The sequence below is a fragment of the Lolium perenne genome, chromosome 6 (assembly GCF_019359855.2).
Source record: "Lolium perenne isolate Kyuss_39 chromosome 6, Kyuss_2.0, whole genome shotgun sequence".
In the NCBI taxonomy this organism is placed as follows: Eukaryota; Viridiplantae; Streptophyta; class Magnoliopsida; order Poales; family Poaceae; genus Lolium; species Lolium perenne.
In genome coordinates this window covers 179,742,814-179,759,556 of record NC_067249.2, presented here as the reverse complement: position 1 = coordinate 179,759,556, position 16,743 = coordinate 179,742,814, and the positions used below count along the sequence as shown (strand labels likewise).

The window sequence follows — 16,743 nt, the reverse complement described above, 5'->3', positions numbered from 1 at the left end:
GCGCTGTGGCAACCACCCTGATGGGGTGCTCTTGGAAGTAGTTCTTGAGCTTCTTGGCCGCCATGTAGACGCCGTAGGTGACCTTCTGGTAGTGGGGGTAATTTTGTTTCGACTGGGAGAGCACTTCGCTAAGGTAATAGACTGGGCGCTGAACCAGCTGCTCCCTGTTGTCAGCTTCTTTGCGCTCCACCACCAGGACAACGCTAACCACTCGGTTGGTGGCAGCGATGTACAACAGCATCGGCTCCATTGAACCCGGCGTTGCAAGGATTGGCGCGGTTGAGAGCACGCGCTTCAAGTCACGGAAGGCTTCATCCGCCTGCGGTGACCAGATGAATTTGTCCGCCTTCCTCATCAATTGATACAGGGGCAGTGCCTTCTCCCCCAGCCGGCTGACGAAGCGGCTCAAGGAAGCCAGGCAGCCAGCAAACTTCTGGACGTCCTTGAGGCACTGCGGCAGTTCCATCTTCTCCAGGGCACTGATCTTGTCCGGGTTGGCTTCGATCCCTCGCTGAGAGACGAGGTAGCCAAGGAGCTGGCCAGACGGCACGCCGAATGTGCACTTGGCCGGGTTGAGCTTCATCCGGAATCTTCTCAGATTGGTGAAGGTTTCTCTCAGGTCATCAAGGAGGGTAGTCGTCTCCTTGGTCTTTACAACGACATCATCCACGTATGCGTGAACGTTTCTGCTGATTTGATCCTGCAAGCATTTTTGCATGCACCTTTGGTAGGTGGCGCCTGCATTTTTCAAGCCGAACGACATAGTCGTGTAGCAGTAAGCCCCACCGGTTTCCGACAGCCGGCTTCCGATCCAGCTACAGACCGCAACCCGGCTGTCCGGCTGGCGGGAGTAAGGCCTAGGGAGCCGGCACGCGAAAAACGACTAAGGGAAAGAGTAAAAGCGAGTTGACTTGCAACTTTTCATAAAAGTGCCGGATTGCCGAATTCAGCTCGTTCGACTGAAATACTGTCGGCCTCACCCAGCGGCCCGCTCTTGATCCGGCGACGGATCGCAAGTCGGACGTACGACCGGCAAGGGCACAGCCAAAGAGTGGGGCGGATGGGAAAAAGCGAACGAGTCGAAAGAAAGCAACTCGGCACGCAAAATGAGTAACAAACACATTAAAGTGTGACATAATTAAAGGGCGATAATATTGTCTTACATATGCACCCGGCATCCCGGGGATTTAACGAATTGTCTTGCAAAAGCAACAATCGAAAGACAGGTAGAAGCTAAGCACCGGCTGAACCAGGACCAGCCGGAGGAGCATCAGCAGAGCCGGCTGCCGGATCATCCTCGAGCACGTCGTCCGCCTCCTCGTCCTCAGCCTCCTCCTCCTCGTCGTCAGACGACGGATTCGGGTCCGCGATGAAGATGGACTTGTCGACGAAGTCGGCAATGGCGCAGGCGCGGGCAAGCCGAGCAGTCTTGTTCTCCGCCGGGAGCTTGTCCTCCACGTCGGCGCGCCGGAACTCCAACTGGTCGAGGCTAACCTCGTTATACCAGGAGAGCACAAAAGATAGCGCCATATCGGCTCCGGCGCGCGTGGCCGACTCCTTCCAGTCCAAGAAGCGGTCGGGAGCCCTGTCCAGCCAAGCGATGAGATTGGAGAGATCTTCCGGCAGCGTCTCCGTCGGCCACAGCAGTCGGACCAGCTCCTCCGCCGCCTTCCGCAGCTCCCAGCCAAGCTTGGTGACCGGCTCCACGCGGGCGGCGATGGACGCCAGATAGTCGTCCATGGTGAAGCAGTCGGAGCTCTGCTCCCCAGTGGCCTGCCGGCGATCCTCCCGCGCCCTGCCAACAGCCGCTAACGCCTCCTCCTGCGCCTCAGGGAAGGCCGCTGCATAGAAGAAAAGCATGTCAGAAGCCATCAAAGCCGAAATAAGCTGAAAAATGCAAATTTTCGAAGTCCTAAAGTAAGCCGGCGGCAGCCGGCAAGATCCGATCGCCCCAGCCTGAAGATGGAGATTCCGAAGTTCCAAAGTAAGCCTGGCGGCAGCCGGCAAGAACCGACTGCCCCCAGCCCAAAGATGGAGATTTCGAAAAAGTCAAGTTTCTGCCGCCGGCTGCCAACCTAAGCCGGCAGCCGACGGCCGAAAGCCGGCAAAAGGGAAGGCATAAGACAAAAGACTCACCCGCCAAGCCGCGGTCGAGCGCGCTAAGTTCCCCCAACCACCGCTTGGCGGTGGCCGACAGCTCGTTGGACTTGGTGGTCACCTCTTGCTGGAGCGAAAGCCGTTGCCGCTCCACCTCCTCCAACCGCTTGCTCAGACCCTCCAGCTTTTCCTCCTGTTCCTTCTTGAGGGCGGCAAGTTCCTTGAGATGGTTAGCCTCAAGAAGGCGCAGCCGTTTCAGCTCCCCGTCAGCCACCTTCAGCTTGGCGGCAGCAGCCCGGTTCGCTTCCTCACTTGTGGCGCATTGAGCGCGGGCAACTCGGAGGTCCGACTCAAGCTGCGGGATCCGGGCGGCCTCAGCTGCAAGCCGGCAAAAATGGGCCGTCAGTAAAAAAGAAACTCACAGGAAAAGCAAGTCAAAAGAGAGAAGGCCTCACCCTTGACAGCCTCCAGCTCGCGAGCCAAGCCGGCTCGCTCGATCTTGGCCTTGTGGTAGCTAGTCACCACCTTGTTGTACAAGACGGTGCGTCGCTCCGTAACCGCCTGAAAGAAACAATCAGATATCCAGACGAAACCCGGACCGGCTCCAAGCAGCCGGACCATGCCTCGGAGGGCTACCAGGATAATAACAAAATTGCAAAAACAAGAAGACACCTACCTTGTCAGCATCCTCCAGTGTTGCTAGCTGGGCAAGGGCCTCGGCGGCCTTGTTCTTAAGGCTGGCCCGGTAGCCGGAGAAGACCATCTTCTTGGGCGCCGCACCAGGCTGTCCCTCCCGGTTGAACACCTCGCAAGAATCCGCCTTGTGCCACGCAGCCTCCATGGTGCCAGCCGAGCCAAGGCTGGAGTCGAGGCGACGGCACAAGCAGCAGCCGGGCCCCCTTGGCCACATGAAGGCCCTCAGTTGGGCCCGGCGGGCCCTTCGTCCTTACCAGCGCCCGGGAGTCGGCGTCCTTCGAGCGCGCTGGCTCCTCCCTCGCCGGCTCCTTCCCGGTCGGCTCCCTCCTCGTCGGCTCCGAAGCTGGAGGCGGCGCGGTCGAAGCAGTCGGCCCGGTGGGAGCCGTCGCATCCGGCGCTTGAGGCGCTCCTTCCGGGGAGCTCTCCAGCACCACGACGTTGGGCGCGGGCCCGCCGACTCCGGTCGAAGGCGGCGCAGCCCCACCAGCTCCAGCTCCAGCCGCAGATGGCATGCCCCTGCCAGCTCCGGCTGCCTCGCTTCCACAAACGGGGCGCGGCGCGGGAACATGTCGTCTAGGGTCGGCCGGCGCGCCGACTGACCCTGGTCTCCGCCGCCAGGCGCCGCAGAAGGCGCGGCAGAAGAAGACGCCCCCGCAGAAGGTGGCGTGGCCGCAGGCGGCACGTTAGCAGCCGGCGGCGTGCGCGCGCGTCTTTGAAGGTTGCGGGGTTGGCTCCCTCCTTTGCCGCTGAAGCGGCGACGTGACGGGGAGGAGCCTGCCGAGAGCCGCCTCCCCGGGGTAAACTTAATCGCGGCCCTAGTTGAACAAGCAAGAAAAGATAAGTACAGAGAGGAAGGAAAGAAAAGGAATCAAACAACAAAGGAAAAAGAACTCACCCGGCTTTCTCCGGGACCTTCTTGGGCGCCAGCCGGCGCTGTTTCTTGGCCCTCGCCTCCGAAGCGGCCGTAGACCCGACGCCGGCCCGCTTCCTCCCCTTCGGCGCAGAAGTCGCCATGCTCGTAGGCGGCACCGCGCGCAGAGGCACCGCCGGGATGGGCCCCGTGCCGGATTGGGCCGGCTCCGCCTGCTCCTGTTCCTGCTCCTGCTCCTGCTCCTGCTCATGCTCAGGCGAGGGCGGCGGGTTATGCTCCCCCTGGCCGCCCTGATCCTGCACCACCGGCAGATCGTCGTCGCCGGCTTGGTCGCCGGCTAGGTCAGCCGGGTCGATGTGATCCGGCGTCCAGACCTTCGTCGCCAAGTCGCCATCCTCGATGCCTTGGCGGATGAAAAGCTGAAAACAACAAGATAAATATCAAGTCGGCCACGCAGCCGCAAGCCGGAAGACGGCAAAAACGTTAAACTTACCAGTTCAGGCGGCTGCTCCCGGCTGTAAGGTGGCAGCCCCCAATTCCAGTTGTCCGGCATGTTGGCCTTGGTGATGTTGTTCACCCGGTGAGCCACCTGGGACTTGGAGAGCTCCACCTTCGACGTCCGTGTCGGGTCGAGCCGGCCGGACATATGGCCGATCTTGTGGACGCGCCACTGGAGCGGTATGACCCGGCGCGAGATGTAGGTGCAGAGGAGGTCCTCGGCACTCAGCCGGCCCTCCGCGACGCACTCGCCCAGGAAGTCCCACAGGAGGTTCACCTCCGCGTCCGGGTCCGAGGACTTGGGGTTGTAGCCCCAGTTGATCCGGCCGACTGGCGGGGCCGGGTTGTATTCCGGCAGGTTGAGCCGGTCGAAGGCCGGGCTCTCGTTCCGCACATAAAAGAAAGACATCTGCCAATTCTTTACAGAATCGACAGTCGGAATCCGCGGGAAGGACGTACCCGTGCGAGGATAGATGGAGGCGGCGCCGCAGGTCCTCAGGCGGCCTTCGGTCGTCTGCGCCTTGATGTAGAAGAGCCGGCTCCAAAACTCCACGTCCGGCCACAAGCCGGCGTAGCCTTCCATGAAGGCCACGTAGCAGCTGAGGAGGATCATGGCGTTGGCCGGCAGGTGGTGCGGCTGCAGGCCGAAGTGGTCGAGGAACCGGCGGAAGAAGTTGGAAGCCGGCAGACCCAATCCGCGGTCAAGATGCGCGCCGAAGACCACGCGTTCGCCGGGCTCCGGCCGAGGCTCCTTCTCCGCGCCCGGCGCCCTGGTAATCACCCCCGCCGGGATGCGGCGGAGGCGCACGAGCCGGGCAATGTCGTCCTCCTGCATATAGGAACCCTTCCAGGAGCCGCTCGGCTGGGCCATCGAGGACGAAGAAGAAGAGGAGGTCCAGGAGAGGCGGAAGGGCGAAGAAGAGCCGCTCCTCGCCGGAGGAGATCGCGGTGGAGAAGGGCGCGCCGTCGATGCGCGTGGCCCCGTGGCGCCGGATTGGCGGGTTTGCGGCGGCAGCTCGGCGGAAGATCGTCGGGGCAACCGCTCGCTGAGGTTCGCTAGAAGAACGGAAGAGGAACGGCGTCGGAGCAGCGAAGAGCTCGAGTGAAGAGAAGGAGCGAGGCAGGAGCGCGAGGAGGAAGAAAGGGGCAAGTGCCGCCTCGATACCGCCCCCGCGGCATTTATAGCCGACCGCGGCGGGCGGTTGGCCTCCAAGTGGCCGACGTGGGCCACGTCTCCGGATTTACTGCGCCGTAACTCCTCCCACGACCGCTACCGTTACCAGAAACGGCCACACCACGTCGCCCACTACCGCACCGGATCCGGAGGGACATTGATGTGACCAGACGAACCGACCGCCAGGCCAGGCGTCAGACCAGTCAAGTCGGGCGCAGGGCCCGAGGCGGCGGAGACTCCGGCGCGCCGCAAGCCGGAGCCGGACGATAAGTTCCATCCGAACCAAAATTCGTCAGCAAGGCGGAGACGCCATCAGATCTTGCGAGAAAGCAAAAACTATACAAGTGTAAAAAGCGGCCGGCTGGGAGCAGCCGGCAGGAACGAGCCGGATGAGGGCGCAGCCGGCTGAAAGGAAATCCTCAGTCGGCCCCTCCAAGTGCCGTCAAATATATTCAAGAAGCCAGGAAAACCTGCCTAGGTCCTTCTAAACGCAGGACCTTGCCAGCTTCGGGGGCTAATGTCGGGGGGAAGACCCCGGATAGGGCAATGGACGTGGAGCAGCCGGCTGGCGCCGTGGCCGGCTGGTCCGGAAGCCGGTTGGCTCTAGGTCCTAGTCGGCCTGGCTACGGCCACCAATGCTGTAGCTGGGCCGGCTTCTACAAGCCATATCCGACTGGGGTTTGTACCTCAGACCGACTCGAGGCTGGCGAGTCTTGCACTGGAAGGAACCGGGTTGGTGATCCGGGTTCCCAAAGTCCACGCTGACTCCATCTTCCGTAAAGCGCGGGGCACTGTGGAGCAATAGTGCCACGCGCCGGACAGGCCGTCAGGGCTTACGACGATCCGTACTGGCTACAGTGGCTGACGGAGACAGGGACACCTCCTCTCCATACCGCTGACCGTGGCAGTCGGATGGGACAGGCCACGATGCCTCAACCACTCCTGACGTCACCGCCTCGGGAAGGAGCGGAAGCCGGAGCCGGCCAAGCCGGCCAGTAAACTATAGGGTCTTATATGTAAAGTGCCGGTGCCTATATAAGCCGCACTACCCCCTCTCGTGCAGGGGATCGATCATTTTTACTTTCACCCACCTACAGAGCTGCCCTGTGAGAGAGACCATCGTCTCCCTTAGCCTCTCAGGAGCAGCCGGACGCAGCTCTAGGAGCACCATTGTATCGTGTGATCATCATATACACTCATAGCAGGAGTAGAGGTTTTACCTCCATCGGAGGGCCTCGAACCTGGGTACGTCGCCGTGTCGCTCGTGCCCATACCCGCATCCGGATACCTGTCGGGGGGAAGACCCCGGATAGGGCAATGGACGCGGAGCAGCCGGCTGGCCGCTGGCCGGCTCGCGGCAAAGGCCGGCTGAGGAGCAGCCGGCTGGCGCCGTGGCCGGCTGGTCAGGAAGCCGGCTGGCTCTAGGTCCTAGTCGGCCTGGCTACGGCCACCAATGCTGTAGCTGGGCCGGCTTCTACAAGCCATATCCGACTGGGGTTTGTACCTCAGACCAACTCGAGGCTGGCGAGTCTTGCACTGGAAGGAACTGGGTTGGTGATCCGGGTTCCTAAAGTCCACGCTGACTCCATCTTCCGTAAAGCGCGGGGCACTGTGGAGCAATAGTGCCGCGCGATGCATGTGCCGTCAGGGCTTACGACGATCCGTACTAGCTACAGTGGCTGACGGCGACAGGGACACCTCCTCCATACCGCTGACCATGGCAGCCGGATGGGACAGGCCACGATGCCTCAACCACTCCTGACGTCACCGCCTCGGGAAGGAGCGGAAGCCAAAGCCGGCCCAGCCGGCCAGTAAACTATAGGGTCTTATATGTAAAGTGCCGGTGCCTATATAAGCCGCACTACCCCCTCTCGTGCAGGGGATCAATCATTTATTGCTTTGACCCACCTACGGAGCTGCCCTGTGAGAGAGACCATAGTCTTCCTTAGCCTCTCAGGAGCAGCCGGACACAGCTCTAGGAGCACCATTGTATTGTGTGATCATCATATACACTCATAGCAGGAGTAGAGGTTTTACCTCCATCGGAGGGCCTCGAACCTGGGTACGTCGCCGTGTCGCTCGTGCCCATACCCGCATCCGGATACCGCCGTGAGATCCCTCAGGAACCACATCGATTAGCCACCCTATGGCATATGCCGTGACGATACCACGACATTTGGCGCCCACCGTGGGGCCTTCAGCATCCTCGGCCGGTGTTTTCATCCGGACGGGCCTCACCACCACCACCGGCGAGCGAGTCGCTTCAGGCTTGATCTGGAGATTCGGCTCCCTCAACTGCGTCAGCGATAACGCTGGCTGCTTCGCTGACCGGCCCTTCCCAGCCGGCGGCAGCGTCATCTCCTTCGGTGGCTTCGACGTCTACGTCGCCACCGTCGCACCGCCGCGCTACCCGCGGCAGGTGCTGCGCTGCGCTAGCCCTCCTCCGCGAGCCGGCAGCAGCGCTCCCGCCGGCCCCGCCGTCGTGCAAGTCATGATGGCTGGCGATGAGCTCCCCACCAAGAACCCGCGCATGCGCGGCCCCCACTTGGAGCGCAACATCGACCCCAACGCCTCCGGCTCAGGCCCGAAAGCGCCACCACCACCGTCCCGGCTGGATACAGTCCGGGCAAAACTGAGCACCCCGCTCACGCCTGGTGCAGACCCCACCGCCATCGAGGCGGACTTGGAGGCGCACCGCCAGCTCCTCCTCAAGCAAACCGAAGAACTGGCTGCTGCTAAGCGCCAGATGGAGATCACCCAGCGCGAGTACAACCGCGCCCACGGCCTCACTCCAGGCGGCGACGAGCCAAGCCGAGCTGGCCACATCCGCCGCAGGGGCCGCGACCTTGGCGCTGAGATCGCCCGCGACGGCGCTCCTTCGCCGGCTCCGTCCGCGGAGCTACCCGTCTACAACACCCCCGACAAGAACATGCGCGCGGCAGAAGCCGCCGCAGAAGAGCTGAGCCGCCTTGAAGGCGAAGAGTTACGCCGCCAGACCAGGCGGGTGACCGAGCTGCTCAACGCAGCCAACAGGCAGATCGCCGACCCCAGGTATGTCAATGCCCCCAGAGCTTCTCACGCTCGTGGAGCTGCAGGCAACGACAGGGAAGGCGCCAGGGACACGGCCGAGTCCTCCTCCCCAGCACCAAGCCGGCGCCATGATTCCCGGGCCACGCACAGCTCGGGCCGGCCAAGCCAGCAGCCGAGCGGCAGCAGCCGCAGCCGGCCCCCTCCAAGCCGGAACCAGGAGCAAGACTCCGAGCCCCGCCGTCATCACCGAGCGGCTCCAGAAGCAAGCGGCGCGCGCCAGCCGGCACACTCCCGGCTGGGCCCGCGCATCGAGCCCGCCGACGCCCGAGATCGCCTCGACCGGCTGGTCGAATCCCGCATTGCGGAAGAAGAAGCTCCAGCCGGCCCAAAGTGCTTCGGGCCCCGCATCGCCAACGAGCCCACACTCGAAGGCTTCACGCTCCCCCGTGACACCCCCAAGTACGACGGCACCGCCAAGCCGGAGGACTGGCTGCAGGACTACTCCACCGCAGTCGGCATCGCCAAAGGCAACAAGCGCTGGGCCGTGCGCTACTCCCCCCTGATGCTGGTCGGCTCCGCCCGCACATGGCTCAACAACCTGCCAGCTGGCAGCATAAACGGCTGGCTTGACTTCGAAGCGGCCTTCATCAGCTACTTCACCGGCACCTATCGCCGGCCGGGTCGCCCCCAGCAGCTCGAGATGTGCAAGCAGGGCCCCGACGAGACGGATCGCGCGTACCTGACGCGTTGGTGCGAGATGCGCAACTCCTGTGAGGGCGTGCACGAGATCCAGGCCATCGGCTTCTTCATGGGAGGCTGTCGGCCCAACACCATGCTGTGGCACAAGCTGCGCCGCAGTGACCCCAAGTCGATGGCCGCCTTGATGGCCATCGCCGACAAGTACGCGCTGGCCGAGGAAGCCGGCAAGGCGCCGGCTGACGTTTCGCCGGCCCCCACCAGAAGAGACAACAACAAGCCGGCCGAGGGCGCCTCGCACGGCAGCCGGCGGGACAACTACCGCGGCAAGCGTCACAGCGACCAGCCGGACCGCCGGTACGGCTCCGCCCACGTGGCCGCCGTGGCAGATAACGCGGCAGGCGGCAGCCGCCGCCAGAAGCAAGACCGGCAGTGGAAGCCGAAGTACACCTTCGAGCAGATGCTCGACTCGCCGTGCAAGTACCACAGCGGCAAGAACCCCTCCAACCACACCACCCGCGACTGCCACTTCATGAAGCGGCTGACAAGCGGCGAACCCCTCCCGCCTCCCCCCCCGCCTCCACCAGCCGGCGGGCCGGGTGGCCAAGCCGGCGCAGAGAACGCCAACCTCGAGCACCACGAGGCTAACCAAGTGCACCATGCCGGCCGATATTTGGCCGAAGACGCCACCTACATCATCTTCACCTCCGAGCCCGAGGACAGGACGAGCCAAGAGCGCCGTTCCCTCGAGGTCAACGCGGTCATACCGCCGGTCCCCCAGTACCTAAACTGGTCAGAGCAGGCCATCACTTTTGATCGCCGCGACACACCGGCTGTCCTGCCGAAGCCGGGCAGCTACGCCATGGTCCTCGACCCCACCATTGGCACAACCCGGCGCAGCGTGCGTTTCTCGCGCGTCCTCATCGACGGCGGCAGCAGCATCAACATCCTCTACCGCGACACCGCCCGCAAGCTGGGCATCCAGGAGGCCGAGTTGCGCCCCACCCCCACCGTCTTCCATGGCATCGTGCCAGGCCATTGCTGCCAGCCGATCGGCCGGATCACGCTGGAGGTGATGTTCGGGAAGCCGGACCACTTCCGCACCGAGAGAGTCGAGTTCGAGGTGGTGGACCTCGTGAGTCCCTACCACGCGCTCCTGGGCAGGCCGGCCCTGACCAAGTTCATGGCGGTGCCCCACTATGGGTACCTGAAGATGAAGCTGCCTGGCCCCAAGGGGGTCATTACCGTAGCCGGCGATTATCGTCGCTCCATGGACTGCGCCACGCAGAGCTCCAAGATGGCCCAGACGCTGGTCATCGCCACCGAGAAACAGCTCATCCACGACGCCGTCGCCCTCGCCAAAGCCGCGCAGACAGACATGCCGGCTGCGGGCAACCCGGCTGGGACGACTCACTTCCAGCCGACCGACAACACCAAGAAGATCCTGCTGGACCCGGCGCAGCCGGACAAGTTCGTCACCATCGGTGCCGGCTTGAGCAAGAAATAGGAAAGCGAGCTCACCAGCTTCCTCCGTGAGAATCGGGACATCTTCGCATGGACTCCAAGAGACATGCCGGGTGTGCCGAGGGAGTTGGCTGAGCACCACCTCCACGTCCGGCCTGAAGCCAAGCCGGTGAAGCAGCCTCTCAGGCGCTTCGCCGAAGAACGAAGGAAGGCCATCGGTGAAGAAATCGCCCGGCTCCTAGCTGCCGGCTTCATCATGGAAGTGCTGCACCCGGACTGGTTGGCGAACCCGGTCCTGGTTTTGAAGAAGAACGGCTCCTGGCGCATGTGTATCGACTACACCAGCCTGAACAAGGCGTGCCCGAAGGACCCCTTCCCCCTGCCGCGCATAGATCAAGTCATAGACTCGACTGCCGGCTGTGAACTGTTGTCTTTCTTAGACGCCTATTCAGGCTACCACCAGATTCCTTTGAATCCGGCCGATCAAATAAAGACTTCGTTCATTACCCCGTACGGGCTTATCGCTACACGACTATGCCGTTCGGCTTGAAAAATGCAGGCGCCACCTACCAAAGGTGCATGCAGAAATGCTTGCAGGATCAAATCGGCAGAAACGTTCACGCATACGTGGATGATGTCGTTGTCAAGACCAAGGAGACGACTACCCTCCTTGATGACCTGAGAGAAACCTTCACCAATCTGAGAAGATTCCGGATGAAGCTCAACCCGGCCAAGTGCACATTCGGCGTGCCGTCTGGCCAGCTCCTTGGCTACCTCGTCTCTCAGCGAGGGATCGAAGCCAACCCGGACAAGATCAGTGCCCTGGAGAAGATGGAACTGCCGCAGTGCCTCAAGGACGTCCAGAAGTTTGCTGGCTGCCTGGCCTCCTTGAGCCGCTTCGTCAGCCGGCTGGGGGAGAAGGCACGCCCCCGTATCAACTAATGAAGAAGGCGGACAAGTTCGTCTGGTCACCGCAGGCGGATGAGGCCTTCCGTGACTTGAAGCGCGTGCTCTCAACCGCGCCAATCCTTGCAACGCCGGCTTCAATGGAGCCGATGCTGTTGTACATCGCAGCCACCAACCGAGTGGTTAGCGTTGTCCTGGTGGTGGAGCGCAGAGAAGCCGGCAACAGGGAGCAGCTGGTTCAGCGCCCAGTCTATTACCTTAGCGAAGTGCTCTCCCAGTCGAAGCAAAATTACCCCCACTACCAGAAAGTCACCTACGGCGTCTACATGGCGGCCAAGAAGCTGAAGCACTACTTCCAAGAGCACCCCATCAGGGTGGTTGCCACAGCACCCTTGGCGGAAATCATAGGCAGCAAGGATGCCAACGGCCGGGTTGCCAAGTGGGCCCTGGAGCTAGCCGCCCACACCATCCTCTACGAGCCACGCACAGCCATCAAGTCGCAGATCCTCGCGGACTTCTTCGTCGACTGGGCTGAGATGCAGTACTTGCCGCCTGTGCCGGATTCCACGCATTGGAAGATGCACTTCGACGGCTCGAAGATGCGCAACGGCTTGGGAGCCGGCATCGTCATCACCTCTCCCAAGGGGGACCGGCTGGACTACGTCCTGCAGATCCACTTCGCCGCATCCAACAATGTGGCGGAATATGAAGCGCTCATTCATGGGCTGAAGCTGGCCAAGGAGATTGGCGTGCGTCGCATACTCTGCTTCGGCGACTCCGACTTGGTCATACAGCAAGCATCTGGCGACTGGGACGCGAAGGACGCCAACATGGCCTCATACCGCTTCCATGTCCAGCAGCTATCCGGCTTCTTCGACGGCTGCGAATTCCACCATGTGCCACGAGCAAACAACGAAGCGGCTGATGCCTTATCCAAGATTGGCTCAACCCGGCAAGCCATTCCGCCGGGTGTCGCCTTGGCGGTTCTCAAGAAGCCGTCCATCATACCGTCACCGGACTCGGATTCAATATTCGTGCCGGCTGACCCGGGGGCTGCTCAACCAAACCCGGGGGCTTCATCGCCCAAGTCGGGGGCTAGCAAGCCAAACCCGCCGGCTAGCATGCCGAACCCGGGGACTTCTCAGTCCAACCCGGGGGCTTCATCGCCAAACTCGGGGGCTAGCAAGCCGAACCCGCCGGCTAGCAAGCCGAACCCGGCGACCATGCAGTCGAATCCGGAAGCTCCCACGCAGGAGGCCCTGCTGGTCAGCGTATTCGAGATAAGATGCGTACCTTCATGGGCACAAGAATTCCTCTCCTACCTCACCGACGGTGTGCTGCCTGATGATAGAGTCCAGGCCAGGCAGATTGAGAGAAGGGCCAAGGCCTATACCATCATCAACCACCAGCTGTACAAACGCAGCGTAAGTGGGGTGTTCCAGCGGTGCGTCGAGCCGGCTGAAGGGATTGAACTCCTACGGGAAATCCATCAAGGGGAGTGCGGACATCACGCCTCATCCAGAGCCATAGTGGCCAAAGCCTTCCGGCACGGTTTTTACTGGCCGACTGCGCTCAGAGACGCAGAAGATTTGGTGAAGAAGTGCAACGGCTGTCAGCGCTTCGCAAAGCAAAGACACCAGCCGGCTTCCGCCTTGAAAACCATCCCCATCACATGGCCATTTGCCGTATGGGGCTTGGATATGGTAGGCCCATTCAGAACAGCGCGAGGCGGCATGACACACCTCTTGGTGATGATTGACAAATTCACCAAGTGGATCGAAGCCAAGCCAATCAAGAAACTGGACGGGTCCACAGCCGTCACATTCCTCAAGGAAATCATTGTGAGATTCGGCTACCCCCACACCATCATCACCGACAACGGCACCAACTTCTCCCAAGGCATCTTCTCTCGCTATTGCGGGGAAATGGGGATCCGGATGGCCCTATCTTCTGTGGCACACCCAGAGTCCAACGGACAAGTGGAAAAGGCTAACGGCTTAGTCCTAGCCGGCATCCGGCCCCGGCTGGTGGAGCCGCTCGAGCGAGCAGCCGGCTGCTGGATTGAAGAACTGCCCAATGTCTTTGTGGAGCCTGCGCACAACGACAAACCGCTCAGTCGGCTTCACACCATTTTTCCTCGTATACGGGGCCGAAGCCGTCTTGCCGACTGATATCGAGCATGACGCGCCAAGGATCAAGCTCTACACAGAAGCCGAAGCCAAAGAAGCTCGCGAAGATGGAGTTGACCTGGTCGAAGAGGCCCGGCTGCTGGCTGAGTCTAGATCTACTATCTACCAGCAAAGCCTCCGACGCTATCACAGCCGGAAGGTCCAGCCCTTAGCATTCCGAGAGGGAGACCTAGTGCTCCGGCTGATCCAGAGGACAGCCGGACAGCATAAACTATCATCCCCATGGGAGGGTCCCTTCATCGTGAGCAAGGCAGTAGGCAATGATTCCTACTATCTCATAGATGCCCAAGAGGCTAAGAAAAACAAGCCGGACAAGGCTGACGAGGAGACTAAACGTCCCTGGAATATCAGGTTACTCCGCCCATTTTACACATGAGAGCGGGAATGTAAGTATCCCTTGTATCCCCTTTGGGAGTTATGAAAAAGCTTGCGCCAAGAGCGCTGTTTCCGACAAGTTTTTCGCGTACTTTACCTTGTTTCGCCAATTGGCTTGAACCCTCTCACGCGGCCGGCTCAGTAACGTGATCCGGTTTCCGACAGCCGGCTTCCGATCCAGCTACAGACCGCAACCCGGCTGTCCGGCTGGCGGGAGTAAGGCCTAGGGAGCCGGCACGCGAAAAACGACTAAGGGAAAGAGTAAAAGCGAGTTGACTTGCAACTTTTCATAAAAGTGCCGGATTGCCGAATTCAGCTCGTTCGACTGAAATACTGTCGGCCTCACCCAGCGGCCCGCTCTTGATCCGGCGACGGATCGCAAGTCGGACGTATGACCGGCAAGGGCACAGCCAAAGAATGGGGTGGATGGGAAAAAGCGAACGAGTCGAAAGAAAGCAACTCGGTACACAAATGATTAACAAACACATTAAAGTGTGACGTAATTAAAGGGCGATAATATTCATACATCTGCACCCGGCATCCCGGGGATTTAATAAATTGTCTTGCAAAAGAACAACTGAAAAGCAGGAAATCTAAGCCGGAGGGGCATCAGTGGAGCCGGCTGCCGGGTCGTCCTCAGGCACGTCTTCCGCCTCCTCATCATCCATGTATTCTTCATCGGATGGAGGAGGGTTCGGGTCCGCGACGAAGAGGGCCTTGTCGACGAAGCCGGCGATGGTGCTGGCTCGAGCAAGGCGGGCGGCCTTGAGCTCGGCTGGGAGCTTGTCCTCCACGCCGGCTCGCCGGAACTCAAGCTGCCCCAGGTCCACCTCGTTGTACCAGGAGAGGACGAAGGACAGCGCCATGTCGGCACCGGCGCGCGTGGCCGACTCCTTCCAGTCGAGGAAGCGGTCCGGCGCCCGCTCCATCGCGGAGATGAGGCCGGAGATATCTTGCGGCGCCACCTCTTCAGGCCACAGCATGGGCACCAGCTCTTCAGCCGCCTTCCGGAGCTCCCAGCCGAGCTTGGTGACGGGCTCGATGCGGGCAGCCATGGACGCCAGGTGGTCCTCCATGGAGAAGTACTCCGAGCTGCCCTCGCCGGTCTCCCGCCTCCTGGAGTCGCGCGCGACGCCAACGGCTGCCAAAGCCGCGTCCTGCGTCTCCGGGAAGGCCGCTGCAAGAAGAAGAAGCAAGTCAGAAACCATCAAAGCCGAAATAAGCTGAAAAATGCAAATTTTCGAAGTCCTAAGCCAAAAGGAAAAGCCTGGCGGCAGCCGGCAAGAACCGACTGTCCCCAGCCCAAAGATGAGGATAACGAAGAAATCAGAAGTTTCTGCTGCCGGCTGCCAACAAAAGCCGGCAGTCGACAGCCGAAAGCCGACAAAGGGAAGGAACATAGAGATGTACTCACCCGCCAAGCCGCGATCAAGCGCGCTAAAATCGTCGGTCCAACGTTTGGCGGTAGCCGTCAGCTCTGTGGACTTGGCGGTGACCTCCTCCTGCAGCGCAAGCCGCTGCTTCTCCACCTCCGTCAGCCGCCGGCTCAGATCATCCACCTTCGCCTTCTCCGCCGTCCTGAGGGAGTTGAGCTCGGTGAGATGGTTCTGCTCCAGCAGGCGCAGCCGCGTCAGCTCCTGCTCAGCCAGCTTGAGCTTGCCGGCGGCAGATCGGCCCGCCTCCTCGCTCTCGGCGCACTGCGCGCGAGCGGCTCGGAGATCCGACTCCAGCTGCGGGACCTTGGCGGCCTCAACTGCGAGGCGGCCGGAAAGAAATGTCAGCCAACCAAGATTAAAAAGAAACAAGACATCAAGTCGAAAGAAGCATAGAGCTTACCCTTGACAGCCTCCAGCTCGCGAGCCAAGCCGGCTCGCTCGATCTTAGCCTTGTGGTAGCTGGTCACCACCTGGTTGTACAAGAAGGTGCGCCGCTCCTCAACCGTCTGAAAGAATCAGTTGCTTAGACGAAACCTGGACTGGCTTCAGGCAGCCGGCCCACGTCTCGGAGGGCTACCAGGACAAGAAAATTGCAAAAGAAAAGAAAACACACCTTCTCGGCATCCTCCAGCGTCGCCAGCTGGGCAAGGGTCTCGGCGGCCTTGGTCTTGAGGCTGGCGCGATAGCCGGAGAAAAGCATCTTCATGGGCGCCGTGCCAGGCTGCCCCTCCCGGCTGAGTACCTCGCAGGAGTTCGCCTGGTGCCATGCCTTCTCCATAGTTCCTGCCGAGCCGAAGCTGGAGTCGGAGGCGGACGGCACAGCCACCAACCGGGCACCCTTGGCCACGTGAAGGCCTTCAGACGGGCCCGCTGGGCCCTTTGTCCTCACCAGCGCGCGCGAGTCGGCGCCCTCCATGCGCTCCGGCTCGTCCCTCGCCGGCTCCTCCCTGGCCGGCTCCTCTGTCGTCGGTTGCGGCGGCGGCGTCGCTCTGGGCGCAGCGGATGGCCCAGCCGGCCCAGTTGTCTCCGGCGCTTGAGGCGCTCCTTCCGGAGAACTCTCCAGCACCACGACGCTGGGCGCGGGCCCCCCGACTCCGGTCGAAGGCGGAGCAGCCCCGCCGGCTCCGGCTCCGGTGGAAGGCGGCATGCCCCGCCCGGCGCCAGCGGCCGGGTCCAGAAGAGGTGTCCGGCGCGGGAACATGTCGTCCAGCGTCGGCTACCGCGTTGGCTCGACCCGCGTGCCGCGATCTAGCGCGGAGGCCAGCGGCACGGCAAAGGAAGAAGCCCCTGTCGCAGGCGGCGGCGGCGTAG

At 61.8% G+C, this 16,743-nt stretch overlaps 1 protein-coding gene across 1 annotated transcript; it reads right to left on the bottom strand.

Annotated features, from left to right (window-relative positions):
* Positions 1–1,233: 1,233 nt before the first annotated feature.
* Positions 1,234–16,210, bottom strand: LOC127310193 (uncharacterized). Its single transcript, XM_071822356.1, has 5 exons — positions 16,046–16,210; positions 15,833–15,938; positions 15,618–15,749; positions 2,137–2,514; positions 1,234–1,841 (listed from the first exon to the last, which is right to left on the bottom strand). Exons 1-5 carry the CDS (start codon positions 16,208–16,210, stop codon positions 1,234–1,236), a joined length of 1,389 nt encoding a protein of 462 aa, XP_071678457.1.
* Between the last annotated feature and the right edge of the window lie 533 nt (positions 16,211–16,743).

What these genes read in the sequence shown, in the direction of transcription:
- LOC127310193 (XM_071822356.1), bottom strand. Translation starts at nt 16,210, where the DNA reads ATGGAGAAGGCATGGCACCAGGCGAACTCCTGCGAGGTACTCAGCCGG. An exon ending in CGAGCTGGAGGCTGTCAAGG is followed by an intron (nt 15,750 to 15,832) that starts GTAAGCTCTATG and finishes GCCGCCTCGCAG; the next exon opens with TTGAGGCCGCCAAGGTCCCG. An exon ending in GCAGGAGCTGACGCGGCTGC is followed by an intron (nt 2,515 to 15,617) that starts GCCTGCTGGAGC and finishes TTTTCCTGTGAG; the next exon opens with TTTCTTTTTTACTGACGGCC.